The 21,024-nt window shown below is 34.9% G+C and overlaps 4 protein-coding genes across 4 annotated transcripts; 2 read left to right on the forward strand and 2 right to left on the reverse strand.

The window, feature by feature from the left end:
• The first annotated feature begins 2,297 nt into the window (after nucleotides 1-2,297).
• Nucleotides 2,298-3,834, forward strand: LOC142232167 (dolichyl-diphosphooligosaccharide--protein glycosyltransferase subunit 1). The gene is made up of 2 exons (XM_075302884.1): nucleotides 2,298-2,917; nucleotides 2,975-3,834. Exons 1-2 carry the CDS (start codon nucleotides 2,311-2,313, stop codon nucleotides 3,763-3,765), a joined length of 1,398 nt encoding a protein of 465 aa, XP_075158999.1. The 5' UTR covers nucleotides 2,298-2,310; the 3' UTR covers nucleotides 3,766-3,834.
• Nucleotides 3,835-4,645: 811 nt separating this feature from the next.
• On the reverse strand, nucleotides 4,646-6,892 carry LOC142232163 (uncharacterized). Its single transcript, XM_075302879.1, has 2 exons — nucleotides 6,186-6,892; nucleotides 4,646-6,108 (listed from the first exon to the last, which is right to left on the reverse strand). The coding sequence occupies exons 1-2, from the start codon at nucleotides 6,765-6,767 to the stop codon at nucleotides 4,699-4,701; spliced, it is 1,992 nt and encodes a 663-aa protein (XP_075158994.1). The 5' UTR covers nucleotides 6,768-6,892; the 3' UTR covers nucleotides 4,646-4,698.
• Nucleotides 6,893-9,408: 2,516 nt separating this feature from the next.
• On the reverse strand, nucleotides 9,409-16,729 carry Taf3 (TBP-associated factor 3). The gene is made up of 8 exons (XM_075302878.1): nucleotides 16,418-16,729; nucleotides 16,000-16,353; nucleotides 15,735-15,929; nucleotides 12,121-14,496; nucleotides 10,388-12,061; nucleotides 9,994-10,331; nucleotides 9,834-9,934; nucleotides 9,409-9,772 (listed from the first exon to the last, which is right to left on the reverse strand). The coding sequence occupies exons 1-8, from the start codon at nucleotides 16,581-16,583 to the stop codon at nucleotides 9,649-9,651; spliced, it is 5,328 nt and encodes a 1,775-aa protein (XP_075158993.1). The 5' UTR covers nucleotides 16,584-16,729; the 3' UTR covers nucleotides 9,409-9,648.
• A 2,779-nt stretch (nucleotides 16,730-19,508) lies between these two features.
• Nucleotides 19,509-20,839, forward strand: Gbeta5 (guanine nucleotide-binding protein subunit beta-5). The gene has a single exon (XM_075302893.1). The coding sequence runs from the start codon at nucleotides 19,612-19,614 to the stop codon at nucleotides 20,665-20,667; it is 1,056 nt and encodes a 351-aa protein (XP_075159008.1). The 5' UTR covers nucleotides 19,509-19,611; the 3' UTR covers nucleotides 20,668-20,839.
• Nucleotides 20,840-21,024: the final 185 nt, after the last annotated feature.

Consider the following 21,024-nt stretch of genomic DNA (forward strand, 5'->3'; position numbering starts at 1 on the left):
ATTTTACAGTTTTGGTGAAAAATCGAACATAATACCACCCTTTATTTGAAAAAAAAATGCAAATAAGAATATGCAGACGGATTTTGTATGCAAAACCTAACTTATCTTGGAGGGAATGGCTCCGCTAAATATGTGATGAATTTTTTCTTGATTTTCAACGCCTCTATTTGGAATTATCGCGCCAATATATGCACTTTTCGCGGTTACCTTGTTTATTAATTTATTTTAAACAAAAACCTTTTCAATTGCTGCTTTGGATCAGTCCTCACCAAGTTATAATAAAATTTGCCAAAACTTTTTTGTAAAAAGTTTATATTCTTTTTAATGGATTATTAAAGAAAAGTAATCTTGAAAAATGACGATTTTAGCGACAAAGGTGAAAATTTAGGTAAAGGTGAAATTTTCGCGGTTACTTTATTAAAACAGTTCAATATAAAGCTGATAAATTAACTCAATTAATGTGCAATTTCTTGTTCCTCTAGATTTCGGCAAGACTTTACAGGAATATGTCTGTTTTCATTTATAATTTTGATTATTTCAGGAAAAGTAATCGCGAAAATAAAGTGATATTCAACTCGAAAAAAGAACATAGTACACACATTAAACACGAACTTAATACGATTCTTAAACTTGAACTTAGTAACCACCTTAATCTTGAACTTTGTAACGACATATAGTTGAAAGTAAATTTGATATCTAAATATTGAAATATTCAAGTATTAAACATTCATCCAAAATATCAATATCGTTAATCATAATGTTAAGACTATGGCTGGGTAAAACTTATAGCGTGTATCTGGGATAGTTTTAACACGAGCACTGTCGTCCGGATAAACTTATAATCTGGACGGCGCATAATCGATATTTATTTATTTTTTTATTTATTTATTCAAAAATTCTGTAATACAAAGCCAATAGAAGCCTATAAAAATATATTACATCATAACAAAAATACTGAGCCATCGATATAATGTAAACAAGTTAATACTAAGAAGAAACTAATTTAATTGGCTCCCCAGCCACAAGAGTAGTAGTGACTATTAAAATAGCGATGAAATAAGTGGAAACATAAAATCAATAACGTTAAAATACATAGGAGTTCCATAGAATACACCAAGTGCGTATGCAATAGATGAGATGTAAATCGTCCAAGAACCTTACAATTTAGGTAGCACTAGCCATATATTCCATGAGTTTGAGACGAAATGCATTATTACAATGAGAAAAAATGCGTAGTTCTAGAGGCAATCGATTCCAACACCGAGCTATTCTAACCACAAAAGATCTAGCATAAATATTCCTCCTTATACGAGGAATAAATATCTGAACATTTCTAATAGAACGCGAAAAGGTAAAAACAGAAACCAAATCTAAAGGTCTAGAAGTGTGGATGATGTTATAAAACAATAGGAGATTGCGATAATCAACAAATCTCCTAAACGAACATCCAAGGAAGTACGATTCCTTGGATGTTCGTTTAGGAGATTACATATGCAGAAATGGAATTTCTACGCCTTACATTATATACAAAGCGTACAATCACATTGACAATGCGCTTCAACTTAGAAAAATGTTGCAAGATAGTTCCAGAAACTTGCTAATGGGATCCATAACACATCGATTTTTTACTTACATCCGACAATTCGTAGCGCTCGTCCACATTGTAAGATACATACACACACATTATAAGTTTCATACGAAACTTACAATGTGGTCGAAAGATTAGATTTGTCGACAATAAATCGATCACATCAATAAAGGTTGAGTTACATATCATGCGTTAATCCGTGCGTTGATTTTTTCAGTTTTAAGCACTCTAACAATACTGTTGCTTTCAAAGAGAAAAGTCGATCAACGGACGCATTAACACATGGTATGTATCTCAACCTTAAGCTGTAGTATCGGTACATTAGTGAAGTTATTAAACAAATAAAAACACCGCCCAAAATACAGGTTATTATGCGCTTCACAGACTATCAGTTATTCCGGTCGGAATCTTACAATGTGTTGGATCGATACGACTTGTCGGCGATGACTAAATAATCGGTAAATGTGTTATCGATCCCATAAACATGCAGCAGTATCGATTATGCCTTCGGGCTTAACTGAAAATGTGCACAATATATGGGATATTTTCGACACGAGCACTGTCGTCCGGAATAACTGATAGTCTGTAAAGCACATTAGATCATAGATCCCTTTTGATAGAAAATGAGCACTTTTTCTTAACGTAGTTTGGCAACACGATTCAACACAGAGATGACTTTCAATTAGTACTTTCATGCTCCTTTTTATCATCTCTAAGCTATAATGCCGAAAATCTTACGTGTAACATTCATCATGGGTCGGCGTAGTTTGAAGTCTCTGATTATATTTTTTCATTTTTTCCTGTTTGCGAACTTACATATTGCCGCAACGGAAATAATAAACAAAAATGTAGAACGGGTGCTAGACTTATCAACACAATTAACTAAAGAGACTATTAAGATTACGGCTGCAGATGATACCGGCAAGCAATTTAGCAAATATCAGTTAGTCATTCCCGGTGAATACCATCAATATCTCTCCTTCATATCTGTTAAAGATACCAGAAAAAAGGACTTGAAAGTACAAAGAGAGGTTAAAAGTGATGCCACTAATTTTAATGTTGAGTTTCCTAAAGCCGCCAACACCCATGAAATTTTTGTTGAATTGGTTTACATTCAGCAGATACAGCCCTACCCCGTAGAAATAAAGCAATCTGATAAGCAGCTAGTTAAGTATGATGGCATGATTTACTTTTACTCTCCATACAAAACTACTGAGCAGAAAACACAAGTTGTTTTAAGCTCGCCAAATGTTATTGCCTACAATCAAACCAAGCCTTATACATTATCCGGTAGTAAATTGAAATACGGACCATACGAAAACATCGAAGGTAAGTAGTTAAAATGCTTGGATTCAACACAAATTGTATTTTGTATTGATTTAACAGGCCTCACCAAGGAAAAGCTATACATTCATTATGAAAATCAGAATCCGTTTATGACTGTAAATCGTTTGGAAAGAACCATTCAAATTTCACATTGGGGCAATATTGCAGTAGAGGAGAGCATTCAAATAACTCATTCGGGGGCTAAACTGAAGGGGTCTTTCTCCCGTTATGAATTCCAAAAAGATTCAAGGTCGGGTCAATCGTCTGTTAAATCCTATAAAACCATGTTGCCTGCATCCGCATTTGGTGTCTACTATCGAGACAGTAATGGAAATATTTCCACATCAAATATGAATATTCTTCGTGAATACGTTGACTTAGAATTGAGACCCCGCTTCCCTCTATTTGGTGGATGGAAGACACAGTACATCATTGGTTATAACATGCCATCATTCGAATATCTTTTCAACGATGGTGTCAATTATCTGCTCAAAATGCGATTAATCGATCACATATTCGACGATATGTTCATTGAAGAAGCTGTCATTAAAATCATTTTGCCTGAAGGATGCACAAGCATTAAGCTAAAAACACCGTATAATGTTGAGAGGAAGGACGATAGTTTAACTCACACTTATTTGGATACTCTCGGACGACCAACTATAACCTTCACCAAAAAGAATGTGGTGGAAAATCATATTGCAAACTTTGAATTAACCTATAACTTTTCGAAAGTTTTGCTGCTACAAGAACCCTTGTTGCTCATATCTTTTGTTTTTGTCATTTTTATGTTGGCAATTATATGTAAGCGACTAGACTTTTCCATTTCCACACATCCTCATAAGGACTAAGAATTTCAAATTTTAATGTAAACAGTATATAAAATAAATAATAAAGGTCGTAAACCATTCCTAATTAAATCCACATTTTTTACATTAAATTTAAGTTTTATTTTTTGAAATTTGACACCAATTATAGAATTGAACTCGGCGGGGCTAGCACAGTCTGTTAGGAGAGTTACTATAATCATTAGGTTCTCATCTTTGTTTCGATCCCGATGTATAGGACCGATTTAGGTAAGAAGCACATACAAAACTTTACATGCTCCAACATACCCTAGTACTAAAAGAAAACACAAATAAATTTACAAAATACAGTTAAAATGCGCCTGATAACTACATCAAAAGGACCTGTTTATTACAAAGAAAACTAAATTATTCACTTGACTTAAATAAAAAAGTGTACAAATAGCAAAAACAAATTATTCATATACATAAAATACTAGTTAGTCTATTGATATGAAAAAAACTATAGTTTAAATTAATAATGTAGATGCGCATTAAAAAAGATTAGATGTCAATATCATCATGTTACCATTACAACAATCCAAAATCAATTGAGTAGATTCATCTATTCTGGACAAAGGGCATATTAAGTGGATATGCTCAACAGTAGCAAATCGTTACAAAAATTAAACTCCGAATCATCATAATAGTGACGGGTGTTAAATACTGCCTCTATGCTTGGCTAAGAAAATGCAGGCGGATCTGTATTGCGACTATCGAACTATGAAAGCATGACGGCTTTACAATATCGGCAGAATATAAGCCACGCTGGGCGCCTATGTCCCCACATTGGTTGCTCTTTATCTCAATATGTGATGGGATCCATAGTAAGACAAAATTCATCTCTACACAATTGGATAAAATATGGTTGAACATGGACTTTCGATTGGTTTTGATGGCCCTTGAAACACATTTATATTTTTATTAAAAATACTACTATCACGAATCATGTACAATACTATTTACAGCTGTTATTGTCTCTTCTCTAGCTATAGGAGGTGTAAACAAATTTTCCGACAAAAACGACGAATAAGATGAATTTTGTATTAGCTCCACAATTACACGTTTTGCTTCCTCTTCTTTGTAATTCACATCATCTTGATCAGCTACCATCTTATCCTTAGAATCCGATTCAGTATTTTCGAGCTTTACATCTTCATCTTGATTGTAAACTTCATCAGGAATTTCCGACGGCTCTTCGATTACAATTTGAGAATTGTTGAAATTATTGTCTGTTATATTAAAATCATCTTCGTTCTTCTCTGTTTTATCAACATATTTTCTTTTTCGTTTTGACTCCTTTTTCACTTTTGGAGATGCTCTAGGCATTTTGTGCATTGCTTTAAAATGGTGACTAAGGCCTGAACTATAATTGAAAACTTTACCGCAAACGGAACAACTTAGTAAACGTTTGGGTCTTGGTGTATGAGTCTTCATATGTTGCGTGATCCGAAGGGTGACCTTTCCGCAAACAACACACGTTTGAGGAAGTTGTTCCTTATGGTTTTTAATATGTTCCTTTAGAAAAAATTGGGTTGAATACTTTCGTCCACAGATTTGACATTTGTGCGATTTTTCACTAGAGTTATGAGAAATAACATGCTCTTCATAGGTAACAGGATTAGAGAAATTTTTTCCACACATCTGACAGTTAAAAGGCCGATCTAAGTGCACTTTAACCAAATGGGATAGGAGAAGTGATAAACTGCAAAGACGGCGATTGCAGATTTTGCAAATGAACCCATCGGGATAATGTACAGACTCAATATGTTGTTTAAGTTGACTTAGCTTATTAAAGAGTTGGTTACAATCTGAACATTTATGGGCAAGTTTCACAGAACTGTCTGATTCTAAATAGTGAGTGCGTTTGTGTATGGTTAAGCTAAAATGGTTCCGAAATATTTTACCACACGCCGGACATACCGCCTTTTGTTCATTATCTGATGACGAAGATAGCAAGGATTCATCAAATTCATCAGTGTTGGCGATTTGAATTTTACTTTGACATTCGTCATCTTTATTTGGTAGCACAGGTGGTATTCTTCCACCTTCTGGTATAAGCGTAATTAAGGTTTCGCCAATGATTTTACTAGAGGTTTCACCTTGTGTTGCTTTTAATTTTTGATTATTTCCACTAAACGTACTTATCTCTTCATTATCTTCCATTGTCTCAATGGTACTCGGATCCGACTCGCAACTTTCTACAAAGTATCCAGATCTGTATTTTTCCTGTTGATTTTTAATCCGATCGTAAATTTCGGCAATACGATTTTTCACTGCAATAACTTTTACTGTCGTTATTTTTGTTCGTTTATTTCGTCCCAAGCAAAACAAACTATCAATTTTTCTCTGAAAAAAATGAATAAAAATGTAGATTCCAGATCTTGAGGTATACATTTTTCAGTACTATGTTCTATTTTATTTACCTTTTGTTGGTCAGTTGGTCCTTTTTCTTGTACAACTATTCCTTGAGAACGTATTTTTTCAATATTAGTTTCTTTTAAAAAACAATCTTCGAAGCTTTTGCTTGTGGCGTTAATGCTACTATTTGGCAAAGTAACTGGTTGATAATATTGTTCAGTTGTTTCATTTTCATTATGATTTTCAAAAGATGAATTTAATTCCTCAATGATAGTTGTAGATGTACTGGTTAGTGATTCTTGATCATTGATAGGAACTTCGTTTATATGAGCACTATGAATTTCTTGTTCTTCATTATAGTAGGGATGCGCTGCATTTGTCTCCTCAGAAGTCGACTCATTGGATAGATCATTTTCTATTTCGCCCATGTCTTCATCAATTCCCGTATATTCTATAGGATCTTCATCGTTTATATGTTCAGTTAAATGGTTACAAAAGTGGTCTATATTGTCAGAACATTGTTCGCAGTAGAAACAAACATATTTTAGCACTCTAGATTTTTCATTAAAATACACTGTACCACATTTTACATCGTCCTCCTCCAAGTAATACATGGAATTCCTAAAATCCTCCTGCACATCCACCATATTCGTTTATTTTAGGTGTGATTCTAAATTGGTTTTATTGTACTTATTCTTTTTCTTTTTGTCTGACGTTCGAAACAACAGCTGTTGTAATGGTGGCTTGAGAAACTAGTTTATTTCGCCATTCTTGTCTTGTCCAATGGTAGTGTTGCCTTCTATTTCACATATTTATCAAAATGATGTTTCATTCTCTTTCGTACGAGGAGTAAGGACAAAAGTTTTAGCAAATCAATGTTCATATACAGATAAAAAATCTTACATTCGAGAAACTATTGGCATTTTACTGTTGAGTGTAATGCCTCTTTTTTTGTTGAGAACGCGATTTTCTCAACAATTGCTCAACTTAAATATTCCATAATTGTTTAAAAAATAGTTGAATTTTAGCATTTTTCAAACGTTTGTGTTTATTGGGATTGTATGGAAGATATTGAGTACCCAATTAATTGTAACGAGTACTCAAAAAATTAGTCAGTAACGAGTATTGTAATCAAATACTCGCTACTTTCCCAACACTAGAGCTAATATCGGTGATGTTTGGTAATTGTTGATATAGCAATATATGATATATTTGTGAAGGAATTAAGTTATGCTAAAGGTACTCCCGCCCTCTACCATTGGCAATAGAGCCAAAGCAAAGTTTGGCGAGATTTGGTTTCATAATTCCACCGAATTTACAATCATTTGTGTTTGTGGCATGAAATATTTTTCTTTCGAGATTTTCTTGTTACACATACAAAATGTTCACTTTGAACAAAAAACGGAGCTCCTACGTGTCGTCAAAAATGAACCTTCCACGTCAGGGCCAACAGACGAAGATTTGTGGGATATGCAACAGCAATGCCTTGATGGGGACATTGGTGAGGATGATTATTCAGATTATAATGAACATGAAGACGATGAAGAAGATGAAGTCAGTGAAGAAGAACCTGTCACTGTTTTGAAGAAGCAGTCAAAATCAACTCGAGCCAGAAAACTTAAAAGTGATGTAGAAACTGATGATGGACAGCACGATAAAAGTTCCGACGAGGATCTTCTGAAGTTTCTGGTAAATGTTGTTTCTAACTTTTTGCTTGTATAGTTTCTATCCCATATTGTTGCAGGTCGATGAGAATTCTTCTGGGGCGGAAAGCAAATGTGTGCAATGTGATGCCTGTGGTAAATCATTCCGCAATAAGGGACTTCTTAAGGGTCATATATCAAGGGTTCATAAGGAAAAACCTAGACAGGATAAGGCCGGAGAGGATGAGAAACAAACATGCCCGGAATGTGATGAGACTGTGGACAATAGAAAAACGCTAGATCGTCACATTATCGAAGTGCATGAGGGGTTTAAATGCTCTATTTGTGAGAAGCGTTTCAAACAAAGACATCAACGTAAACGACATGAACAGTGTCATACTGCGGAAAAAAATTATGTATGCCATGTTGAAGGATGCGGAAAAAGTTTTACTGAAAAATACTATCTTAAAAGACATCTTGACGTTCATACAAAGGACAAAAACTTTATTTGTGATTATGAAAACTGCGGGAAAGCCTTTCACACCATACGCCGGTTAAGGGCTCATAAAAATATCCATACAAAACCGAAAAACCTTGTTTGCGACTTTTGTGGCTACTCCTGCCGGGAAAACGAGACTTTAAGAGTTCACCAACGATCACACACGGGCGAAAAACCATATGTCTGCGAGGTCGCTGAGTGCAAGAAGAGATTTATTTCTAGCTCAGCGTTGGGTGAACATATGGCCAGCCATTCAACCAATCGTCCCCATATATGTAAAGTATGTAATGCTTCTTTTGCAAGACAAAAGGCTCTCTATCACCATAGCTTTTTGCATTCCGATGTGAAGAAATTTAAATGTAAAATATGTGGTAGCGCTTACAAACAAGCATCTGGGCTTGCAGGTCATATGAGGAAGCATCGTGAAGAAGGCATGATGTCGATGATTCCTGAAAAATCTTCAAATTTACCGGACTCGTCGACAGCACCTGTAGTTGTTCCACCACAATATCCATTTCTCACATTATAAAATAGATAGTGATTTTATAATAATAAATCTAAAAATTAGAAAATAGGACATACAAAATATTTCTCTTTTAGATTTAGGGCGTTTTCGTTTCGCAAAAAATATGTTGCCCTGGTGTTACACTACTTTTTTCCTCATGGTATTTTCCCTCAAATTAAAGTGCCATTCTAAAGCTATTGTTAATTCATAATGTTGTGAGGGATACAGGATCCAAAATCTATGACAATGTCCTTCATATTTGGCAATCAATTTCGAGAATGTTGCATATTTTTCTCCAATCGAAATTGCCATTAGATTTCTATTTTAATCCGCAAAACATATTAAACTACATTATTGCTCATATGAAAGTGATCGAGAATGTTTACTCTTACAAGACATTGTAGAACAAACTCAAGTGTATGAAGAAAATCAAAAGCGCAAAAAATGCTCTATCCATGATTAAGGATATTTTTGGAAGTAAATAAAAGGTAAAATTTTAAATTTCCTTTTTGGTACAGTTCAAACCATTTGATATTTATGTAAGCAAAGAAAGAAAAACAGGACTTCGACCACAAATCACAACTAAACTTTGAACTTACCAGACATAGGGAATCCACTCAACTTTGATGATAAAATCACAATCAAGATAGTGCCACATTATCAGGCCACATTATTTAATTAAAAAAAAATCGGAAATTATAAATATGCAAAATCATAGAAACTGAATTTGGAGATAATGTCAATTATGATTAATTTTAAATGGTGCTTACGATATATGAAAAAGAAAATCGAATTTTTATATACTTATTGTATATTAACATAATTTGGGGTATTTTACAACTTTTTTAAATATAGCGTACGTTTAGTCAATTTCTTAAAATCTATTTTTTCTTATTGCGTTTGCGCTTTTTGTCAGAACTATGCGAACTTTTTTTACGTGTAATGCAAACTCGACAAAACCAGTCTTCATTATCCTTGGGCGCAACAAAGATTCCCACACAAACCCTAGAAACAAATTGAGGTTTAGCCAGTGGACTAGATAATAATTATTGTAATGTGCACATACCAATGATACCAGGCATCACACCCATCACAACCTATCATGGGCGATCCGTCATCTACTTTACCACAAGCTGGGCAAATCCATACCCGATTTCCTTCTGCATCCTGAAAGTTTAAAAACGGTTAATGTTTTTGATATTGTTTAGTGTTTTTCTTTCTCTTACAATATATGAAGAAGGCCTGCTTGTTTCAGTTATGAGGGTTAAAGGACTTTGTTGTCTTTCGCCAGATGGAGGCATCTTTGAGTTGTCTGAACTCTGGTTTGAAACACCTGAACTTGTTGCCAAATCATGTTTGGTTGTTTGCAACAGTTGATGCGGCAATAACACGGAACTGGCCGATATTGTTCCACCCGAAAGCCAAGGATTGGGTGGTGGCACTATCATATTAATATTCCCTGTTGAACTCGGTTTACTAGCATCCCCAAAGTTGTCCAATTGTCCCGTACTGGCTGTAGATAGAGAATTTACTGCAGAACTGGTTCCAGAAGTGAGTTCACTACCTGTTAAAAAAAACGCAATTATGTCAAACCGAAAAGCAAGTTATATTTAATATTACCTGTGTTAACTTTTTGTTTCGGTGGTCTAGTAACAAGTGGAGATATTCTTGCCAATTCTGGTGATGGCTCACGTTGAACTTCGCGAGGAGGTGAAGGAGGCGCGGCAGCTACCGCTGTCGTCGGAGCAATACCACCACTGTTGTTTTTAGGGGCATCATCAGTTGGTGTTGGCGACTGAGTGGAACCCAGCTTTAGTGTTAATTTGGGAACAATAGATGTACTAGATGCAGATGATGACGTCGTTGTCAATGACGCTTCTGGTTCATTGTTGGAAGTAACACTAACCGAAGCCACTGGTGGTAATGATTTTGGTTTTCCTTCAGACATAGGTATTGATGGTGCTTGCGGGGCTACTATTGATGTTTCCTCCATTCGCATTTTTTCCTTTTTCTTTTCCTTTTTAAGCTTTTTCATCAAATCCTTGTCCTTTATTTTTTCAACCCCACTACTTCCTATGGATGCGGAGGGCGACGTATTTATTCGTGCAGTATTCTCTACTCCAAACGGTTCCAATTTGTCTTTTGAGGGTGAAGTATGCTGGGATTGCATATACTTTTCAACTCTTTCTTTGCTTTTTGATTTGTCCTTCTTGTCTTTTTTCTTTTTAATTTTTCCTTCTTTAAACTCTTTTTTAATTTTTTTGTGTTCTTTTCTTTTCCTTTGTATGTCAAAAAGGTTTGTGGAAGATGATACATTTGTTGATGGAATGGTTGTTGTAATGGTAACGTTATCAAACACAGAGGTTTGTGCTGGATTAAAGTCTGTCATAGATTTTTGCGCACTAAATGTCGGATTGGCATTTGCCGTTAAACTATTAAAGGGAATATTTTTTGAGGAATATGCCAAACCAGTTGATGTTAAGGGTATTAAATCTGCACCACCCGCTAGCTTGCTAACACCTTCTGATTTCTCTGGAGTAATTAGACTATTATTGATGTTGATCGACGTCTTCTTAACTTGCTTCTTAAGTTTCTTCAACTCTTTTGACGAAAGGTCCGTTTCTAAATTCACTGGTGATAATTTATTAGTACTCAGATTACCTACAAACTTTTCATCTAAATTGAAGTTAGTTTGTGATGTTGATGGTGGGGGATGCAGTACATTTGATTCGGGAACGGGGATTAGATTTTTCGGTGGAGGCGGAGGTTGACTCATTTCATCCGAATCGTCCGACACTTCAATGGGCTCATTATTTAGTGTTATTGGGGGTTGTTTTAAGACTAAATTAGGAGGTGCCTGATACTTTTTATTCATGGAAAAATCTAAACCTGCGTCTTGACTTGGCGTTGGTCGTTTGGTAGGTTTGTTTGATGTTGCCATATCTAAAGGAACATCATTCTTTTTCACCAGTGGTTCGAAAGTGTTGGTCGGTAATCTTCCTGTATTTGTTGGCACTGACTTTGAGCTGCAACTAATATTCATTTCTGGTATATGGGGTTCCACTATTTTTTTCGCTAGATTTTCTTGAGGAATTGCACTATTTTGTGAATGACGAGATTTGGGAGTCTTAGTTAAGTCATGATCTCCGCCGTGCACTTGTGAAGGATTTTTTATTGTTTCGGGAGTGTTAAGCTTAATAAATTCTGGCACCAAAGGTGCTACATTGCAATAATTTCGTTCCAGTGGTTCTGTCATTTTATTTTTACTTCCCATAGACAAATCCTCACTTGTTTCTAAACAGCAATAATATAATAAAAGTATAATATAATAAAAGTAATAACTAATTACCTACCTTGAGACGATACATCAACCGAAGGTTGCTTCAAATTCGGAAATGGAAACATTGCAGGTAGAAGGGGAGTTTTGGGGTTGTTTGGAAATGCACCCAGGCCAGGTGTTGGAAAGAGGCCTGGAGTTGGTATTAAACCAGGCCGAGCAGTAAAAGGAAAAGGCAACATAGATAGCATACTGCTGGGTAAATTAGGGAAAGCCGGACGGTTCGGAAGCATAAACGGTTGACCGAGACCAGCTGCTGCCGCAGCAGCCATTGCTTCCATGCCTTGCATCAGGCGTTTTGATACGGATTGGTTTACTGGCGACTTCAACGGTGATGTAGATGTTTGCGGATATTGAGACGGAGATGGTAGCTTTTTACCGGTTATCAAACTGGTTTCGACGGATAACTCATTACCACCAGTTGAGGAAGGAGCTGGCTTAAGTATTGTGTCCATACGCATTAATTTTTTATTTATATTTTGAACTTCTTCGTTGCTCGGGACGGCCCCCATAGATGTTGGCATAGCCATTGTTGGACCTTTTTCGCTTGCTGGTACATCTTGTTTCATAATTTTATTCTTTTTCTTTTGGTCCTTCCTCTCTTTTGCTGCGGCCATTATTAGCATTTGCTGCTGCAATTGCTTGTTTTGAGCCCATTCCATGGGATTGAGAGGATTACCAAATAACTGTGCCACATTGTCGAATGTCAAGTTTCCCGCACCTACCGCAGATATCAAATCAGGCGAAAAAGGCATCTGTGGAGTGAAGAGTTTGGGATCCAACTTCATTTTTTTATTTTTCTTAAGCAAGCTTGCTGGCAGTGCTCCTGGTAGTTTCGGACTATTTTTACTGCCGGGTTTACGACCTCTTTTCTTGGGACCCTTAACTAAATCAGCTTCCCCTCCAGGAGGTTTTTCTCCGAAGACTCTATTCATTGCCCTTAAATCTGTTGGTGCCTGGCTAGAAACATTCGAAGATGTAGGTATATCCTTGATATCATCTAAATTTATAATATTATTTTGTTCATTTCCTGCTGGAGGTGGAAGGAATGGGCGACTCGCTGAAGGGGATGTGCCTAAAGCAGGACCAGGCCCTGGCGCTGGCGTTATAGTTGTTCCAGATGGCAAATTAATTATGGGTGTATCTGGCAAACCTGATGGTAGACGTAATGGTAATGGTGTTGGTGACGAAGGTTTCGGCGTTTTTTGCTTCGAAATTTTTTTGAAAATATTAAGCTTACTGCGATCCGGTTCGTTCGAGAGTTTAAGATCTTTTCCATCTCCACTTATGGTTAGACCGGTTGATAGGGAGGACGATTCACCCAATGCAAGTGTATCCGGGAGCACACGAGTTTTTAGATTGCTGCTCAAACTTGTGTCCGCCAAAAGAGAAACTTGCTGACATGGTGATGAAGGGATATTTGAAACAAAGCCTGTCTTCGTAGGAGATGCAATACATGGTGAATCTTTCGTTTCCATGATTTTATTTTTTTCCTCCACCAAGTCAACGGCTAATGGTGGTCTACTGAACACATCCTTTGGTTGGGGGGGTAGCGGTGTGAAGAGAGGAACTAATGGTGGGGGAGCCGTTGGCATAGGATGGGATTTTTTAAGTTTTTGTGCTTCCATCATCATTTGTTGTTTTATTTGTTTCTGTCTCTGTTTACTATATTTCTTGAGTAGTTTTTCCAATTGGATTTTTTCTGGTCCAGGTGGCAAAACTTGTAATAGTTGCGGATTTAAAATTTTAGATTTCTTATCAGATCCCATGATTGCGCTCAACAATTCTGCTGGTATTTTGCCTTGTTTTGCCATCTTTTGTAACATTTTGATATATTTTCTCTGTGTCTTCTCTGCAGGATCTAACTTAGGCGGTTTCTCTTGCGCATGTTTTTCTAGGAGAGGTTGCCCAGGAGCAAGCGGTTGTTTTTGTTTCTTTGCCTTTTTTAACAACATACTGGCATAATTATTTGGACTGTTATGATGCATACCAGCCAATAAATTATTTTGCATCATAGCAGCTTGTTTCTTTTTATTTAATTTTGACGGTTTTATATTGGTATTTAGAGTCGTCACTGGAGTCGTCGGGTTAATTAATTTATCTTTTTTATTACTTGTCTCTGTGAATATTGTGTCAGACTTTCTGTTCGCAGCATTAAAATCCGAAACCTTTCCAAGCAATGATTTCTTCGACTCTTTCGTGGAAGATGTTGCGGTGTTTATATCCTTATCCAATTCATCGTGTTTTACGAAATCACTTTGTGGTATAGGAGTATTGTTTGATGATCTTGAAGCAGGTCTAGATATATTTGGTGTTGGCTGCGGAACTACAGGGGGAGGTGGAGGAGGCGGAGGCGTTGGCGGAGGTGGAGCATCAAACCCCATTAATTTATCTGTAATTATACAAATTATGATATACAAAGGCTTATTCCATAGAAATTCGTTATCTTATCTGCAAACTAGTACAGCATTGAGCTCTAAGAAAAACCAAACTCCCATAAAGAAAATTTACAACAGATCGGAAAAAAGGGACAAATGACTGCATTTTCAGATGATGACGCCTATCCACCCAGAAAAGTATGTTTCTTTAGAATTAGTTACAAATTCCTAGGGACAATAACAGTTTTATCTGTTATAGGTAAAAATGCTTGCAAAACGCCACAAATTTAACCGAAAATATGAAAGCAATTTTGAAATTCGCAAAAATTCGACAACTGATTTCAATTCCGGGACTAACAGAAAAAACTATCTTCAATATTGATTTAATAATATGGTTTTCAGAAATATTGTATACTGATTTCCGATTTTTTTTGTAAACTTGAATTATTTTAATTCCGATAGTATATATAAGTTGTTAATGAGCACCAACTTGTGAAAGGTTTTAGGTTATTTTTAGTATATATTATGATATGATCAAATAGGAAAGTAGGCAAAATCAAACATAATTGTTTGCGTAATAGTAGAAAATTCCGATGCAACTTCCATTTAATTAAATTTAATTAGGAGTTTAATTTAAAAACAAAGCTTTGTTATGGAGTTTTATTTCATTTAAAAATATATTATTTATTAATATTATGATAATAACATATTTGTTGTATGTTTATTAACCGGAGCCTTTGTTAAACTTGAATGCAAATTTGATGTTGTATTAAATGAGTGTTCTAAATTTATTTCATCTTATAGTCCAAATCTAAATTATCATACAACAATTTCCAAGTTTATAATTCGACAAACGTCCATACAATTCATCTCAAGTTGGCAATCGTAAATGTGGTTTGGAAAACAAATTAATAATGTCACATTGGTTTCAAATGTTTTTGTTGATTCTATAATATATATAGATTTAAATGAAAATTCATTTTTGATTCAGGAATATTTACGCATCTGTTTTGAAAAGAATCATTTTCTATATAAGAATAGTTAATATGGAAAGTTGTTGCTTCAAGTTCTTGAATCAGGATCTCCAACTTGCTGGTAAGAATTTAATTAAACAAAATTGAAAGTAATATCTTTTCTATGTATAGTAGTATTGCTCAATACCTGAAGTGTATTCGGAAAAATAAGCACAATCAGGTCAACAATTTAAAAAATACATGTGTTCTCGGTATATCAATGACTTCACCTATCTTACCGATTATATCCGGTACAATCGCTTCTGGCATTTTACCCTCAACAGCAGGTGATATATACCCTCCAGTTGTCATCACTACGCTGCTTACTTCCCTTGTAGGTCGATCGTTATCGTCAAAAGAAGTACTAGGTTTAAAGAGCGATTGAAGTGTACTTTTGTTTAGAGCATTTGAGGACGAGTTTACGGATGTGGACTCTAGAACATATGGAATTATAACATAAAGTGAGAAATCAATAAATATTTTTTATAAATATATTAAACTTACCATTGATATTTGGATTTCCCCCAGAAACCCCTAAATGTTCGGGTGTGGGTTTTATATCTGTCGATTGCAATCCATTTGAAGTTGATGGTAAAATGGGATCAGTAGGCTGGTTAATCTCTGGTGGCAACATGGGTGGCAAATGGTCATGTACATGTACAGGCCTAGTCAAAACTTCTTTGCTACCAGGTTTGAGAAAATTCAAATAAGAATTTTTGTGGGCGGGAAATTTTGGAATTTCCGTTGCAAAGGGAACGGGCTCCACATTATTCACATAATCCAGTAATTCGCTTACATTAACGTTTATACTATTCAATGTCAATGTCACATCATCTAAATTCGCCTCTGTGCGATTATCTGAAATAATATATGTTCAATATATTTGTTAATGCACATTTCATGTTCATTAACAAATACTTACAATGTTCCACTTGCCGTCTAAGGTCACGGGTGAATTCTTTCATGAATTTGTCCAGTACATCTTGTAGAAGTTCTAATGGTGCTGACTGGGTTGCATTATATCCAATAGTTTGGCATATTTGTGCAACAGCAACACGTAATATATCTTTCATATATTGATCAGTCATTTTGCTTTGCTTTTATTTATTGATTTCTTTTATACCTAAAACATAGTATGTCAAAAATTTACAGCATTCGTGCTCTTTTTTAATATTATTATGCGAATTTTGTGTATATGGTGATTGTTGATTGATTCGACGAAGAATTTATAATATTATAGTGTTGGGAAAGTAACGAGTATTTGATTACAAGTACTCATTACTGACTAATTTTTGGAGTACTCGTTACAATTAAATGAGTACTCAATATCTTCAATACAATCCCAATAAACACAAACGTTTGAAAAATGCTAAAATTCAAATATTTTTTCAAACAATATTTATGTTGAGAAATTGTTGTTTATGTTGTTGAGAATTCATTAGAAAAATCCTCAAATTGAAATTCATTGGCACTCATTTTTTCAGAAAACAGTTTTCAACAAAGACAATTAAAGAAGAAGACATGAATTGGGCTTTGATAGTGTTAGTGCTAAGAACCAGAGATTAGCCCCATACTTGTAGGAAAAGCGCTTCGAACTTACTGGTTTGATACAGACAATTTTTATTTTGCTATTTTCTCAAAAGTTCCTGCAAATTTCTGTGTCGTTTGCACTAAATTATTAATTAAATGTTTCATGAAGTGTTTTCGTTCTTTTAAAAGTTAAAAAAATTGCTAAAATAAGAGAATTAAGTTTTGTTACGAATGCAAAATGAAAAGAGAAACCGAAAAAAAGTTGCAACTTCTCATCGAACATGTATGGGGCTAATCTCTGGTTCTTGAGAAAAAAGAATAACAACATGCCCAATTCATGTCTTCTTCTTTAATTGTCTTTGGTTTTCAATGTAAGACAAACTAAACATTAACATTACGGTATTGCAAATATTTATCAACCACAATTATCGAACTGAAAGTCAATGTTAGGGATTTTATATATTTTTATCTTTTTTGACATAAAAGGTGAGTATTAAGTTCGAGTTTAGCCGCTAAAATCGCTAAAGTGAAAACTAAATCAGTAAGAAAAATGCATGAAATTGTACGTATTTGTTGCAAATTTTATTAGAACTTGATGGGGAATAGCCCAGAGCAAATTTTCACAAATTTTGTATTCCTTAAAATGGATTATTAAAGAAAAGTAATCGTGAAAAATTTGACTTCCTACAGGGTATTGGTGTCACAAAATTATATCAAAATTCATTACTTTACGGGCATTAGAACATATTTTCAGCAATAGGACTTCACAAAATAAAAATGATGGTGGGATGACAATTGAACTGACGTTAAATCCATAGTTATTAGATATGGAAAAAGATAGATAGATAGATCCATTTGTTGCACTTAGAAAAATTGCTGAAAATTCCCCTTGTCAATAATGTCGTCAGTTATTCCGGACGACAGTGCTCTTGTCGAACATATCCCATATATTGTGCACATTATATGTTAAGTCCGAAGGCATAATCGATACTGCTGCATGTTTATGGGATCGATAACACATTTACCGATTATTTAGTCATCGCCGACAAGTCGTATCGATCCGACACACTGTAAGATTCTTTACAAACACCGACATTCCGCCCGGAATAACTGATAGTCTGTAAAGCGCATAAGACACCATATTTTTTCATCGATCAGCTTCTGAATGCTTCCAAAAATGTGTCATCCAAAGATATTAGTTTTCTGCAAATAAATATGCCTTTAGTGACTTCTTTAAATTTTTCATTTCATGTTGTCTTACTAATTAATATAATTTCAAATAATTATTTCCAAACAATTAGATTTTTTGCAAATCTTCACAATTCGATTTGATATTCTTTGTACATTTTTCCGTTTTAATCGCTTCTATTTTTGTAAAAGATCTTTCGTAATTTTTTCCGTTTGATATTTCCAAAGTTTTCTTTTCAATGGCTTTCCGAGAGCTTCTACCGTCCCCAAATGCAAATATAAATTTTAAATCCTCTAATAAATGTAAAACTTAGAAATAATTTCTTTACACTCATATAAACGACAACTTACCCGTAGTTTCTAAGAAAATTAATTCCACAAATGAAGTGCTAAAATCGCTAAAGAATTGAAATTCAGGATCTCTTCAGATAAAAGTTAATATTTTTCTAAAATGTGTAAATTTTACTTAAATTTGGTTCAGAATTTTCTAAAATGATTAATTTACTTAAATGTTGCCTGTCTTTTAATTCGCATAGCGTTAAAGTTATTTTAACAATTTTCTTCCATTTGACAAAAAGTATTGGGGTATGTTCCGATATTCGGAATCGCAAATTTTTTTTGCCATATTTTTTAACCCTAAAACATATAAATGTAAAACTTGGCGATATGGTTCTCTTTAATAAGAAGTTTAAATACAAATTGAATTTGAGTCCAATAGTATCTCAATTTTTTCTTTATAACAAAATTAATTCTTGCGATTCCGAATATCGTAACATTGGGGATTAACTTACACGTACACGTTTTTGATAAGCTTGACTTAAATTGCGAAAATGATTTCTCGACCTCCTCAGTTCACAAGCCGATTATGAGTAGTTGGATAAATCAAGCTTGCCCTGCAAGGTAAGAAAAGCCCATAAAAGTTTACCATTCCGAGGAAGAGTCGTAAATTCTTGATAGTGGAAGGCTTAAGATACTTGCAATTTAATCAATTTCGTTTCCAATGGATTGGTTGGATTCCAGTTGATGATATTGTTATCAAATTTTGTATATTTTTACAAATTTTGACTGCGTTTTTAGTAAATAAATATTAATTTATATTGTTTTATACCCCCCTGGTGATTCGAATTGCATTTTCAAGTTGGATTGCTTGGCAAATTTCTGATTAGAAAATAAAAATAATACATACATATATTTTTGAAAAACTTAACGGCAGTCGTCGTAGTTCTCCAATACCCCTATATAGACACTTAACAAAATGCGCATGTCACGTATAAAATTCAGTATTCCAGTGTACTCTATTTTTTTTCATGTATTGATTATTATTCTGAAAGAGGTAGAAATCGTATTTGCGGAAAAATTTTAAAACATTTGTTCCTGCAGTATAGTTTGTTTATAACAATGACCGAAAGTCAGACAAATGCCAATGAAAAAATGGCCAGCTTGTTGAAAGAGGCAGAAAATTTGAAAACGAAGTTGGAAGAAGAACGCCAAAAACTAAATGATGTTAGTTTGTCCTCTATTGCAGAACGATTGGAACAGATAGCTTTTGTTAATATTAAACCTCGCAAAGTTTTGAAAGGTCACCAAGCTAAAGTTCTGTGCACAGACTGGAGCCCTGATAAACGGCATATAATCTCATCATCACAAGATGGTCGCTTAATAATTTGGGATGCGTTCACCACCAATAAGGAGCATGCAGTCACAATGCCAACTACATGGATTATGTCATGTGCATATGCTCCCTCTGGAAACTATGTTGCTTGTGGCGGGTTAGACAACAAAGTAACGGTGTATCCAATAACATCGGACGAGGAAATGTCTGCCAAAAAGCGTACAGTGGGCACCCATACCAGCTACATGTCTTGCTGTATATATCCCAACTCGGACCAACAAATACTCACCGGTAGTGGAGATTCTACTTGTGCTCTATGGGATGTTGAGTCTGGTCAACTACTCCAAAGCTTCCACGGTCACTCAGGAGATGTTATGGCTATTGATTTAGCTCCCAATGAGACAGGCAATACATTCGTTTCTGGCAGTTGCGATCGTATGGCCTTCATATGGGATATGAGATCGGGTTGTGTTGTGCAATCCTTCGAGGGCCATCAATCAGATGTGAACAGTGTCAAATTTCATCCAAGTGGAGATGCTATAGCTACAGGCTCAGATGACAGTAGCTGTCGCTTATTTGATATGCGTGCTGACAGAGAAGTATCAGTCTTTTCAAAGGAAAGTATCATATTTGGTGTGAACTCTGTGGACTTTTCCGTAAGCGGCCGACTTCTATTTGCTGGGTATAACGACTACACTGTTAATTTATGGGACACATTAAAATCTGAACGCATATGTTTGCTATATGGCCATGAGAATAAGGTATCTTGTGTTCAAGTTTCACCAGATGGCACGGCTCTTTCAACGGGAAGCTGGGACTATACTATTCGAGTTTGGGCCTAAATTGGGTCGAATAGCTAAACAACACAAATATGTAACTTGAATTACTCAAAAATTCCTTCAAACTAGAAAATACGTCGTAAATGTAGTTTGTTAATAATGTTATAATATGGGGAAAAACACAATATCAACTGTAAATGTTCAAATAATAAATAAATTCTAAGGTATTTAGAAATCGGTGTTGGTGATATTTGTGGTACTAAAACTTTCTATTATTTACTTCACTACATTATGTACTTTCCTGTAATAGGATTTTATGTGGGTCTGATTGACAAATTTGATCGTTAGGATATACTTTATTCTTGAGCACTAATCATACCAAAAAATCGGCCCGAATACATTGTGATTATTGGATGAAAT

Source organism: Haematobia irritans, chromosome 3, assembly GCF_050003625.1.
Source record: "Haematobia irritans isolate KBUSLIRL chromosome 3, ASM5000362v1, whole genome shotgun sequence".
Taxonomy (NCBI): Eukaryota; Metazoa; Arthropoda; class Insecta; order Diptera; family Muscidae; genus Haematobia; species Haematobia irritans.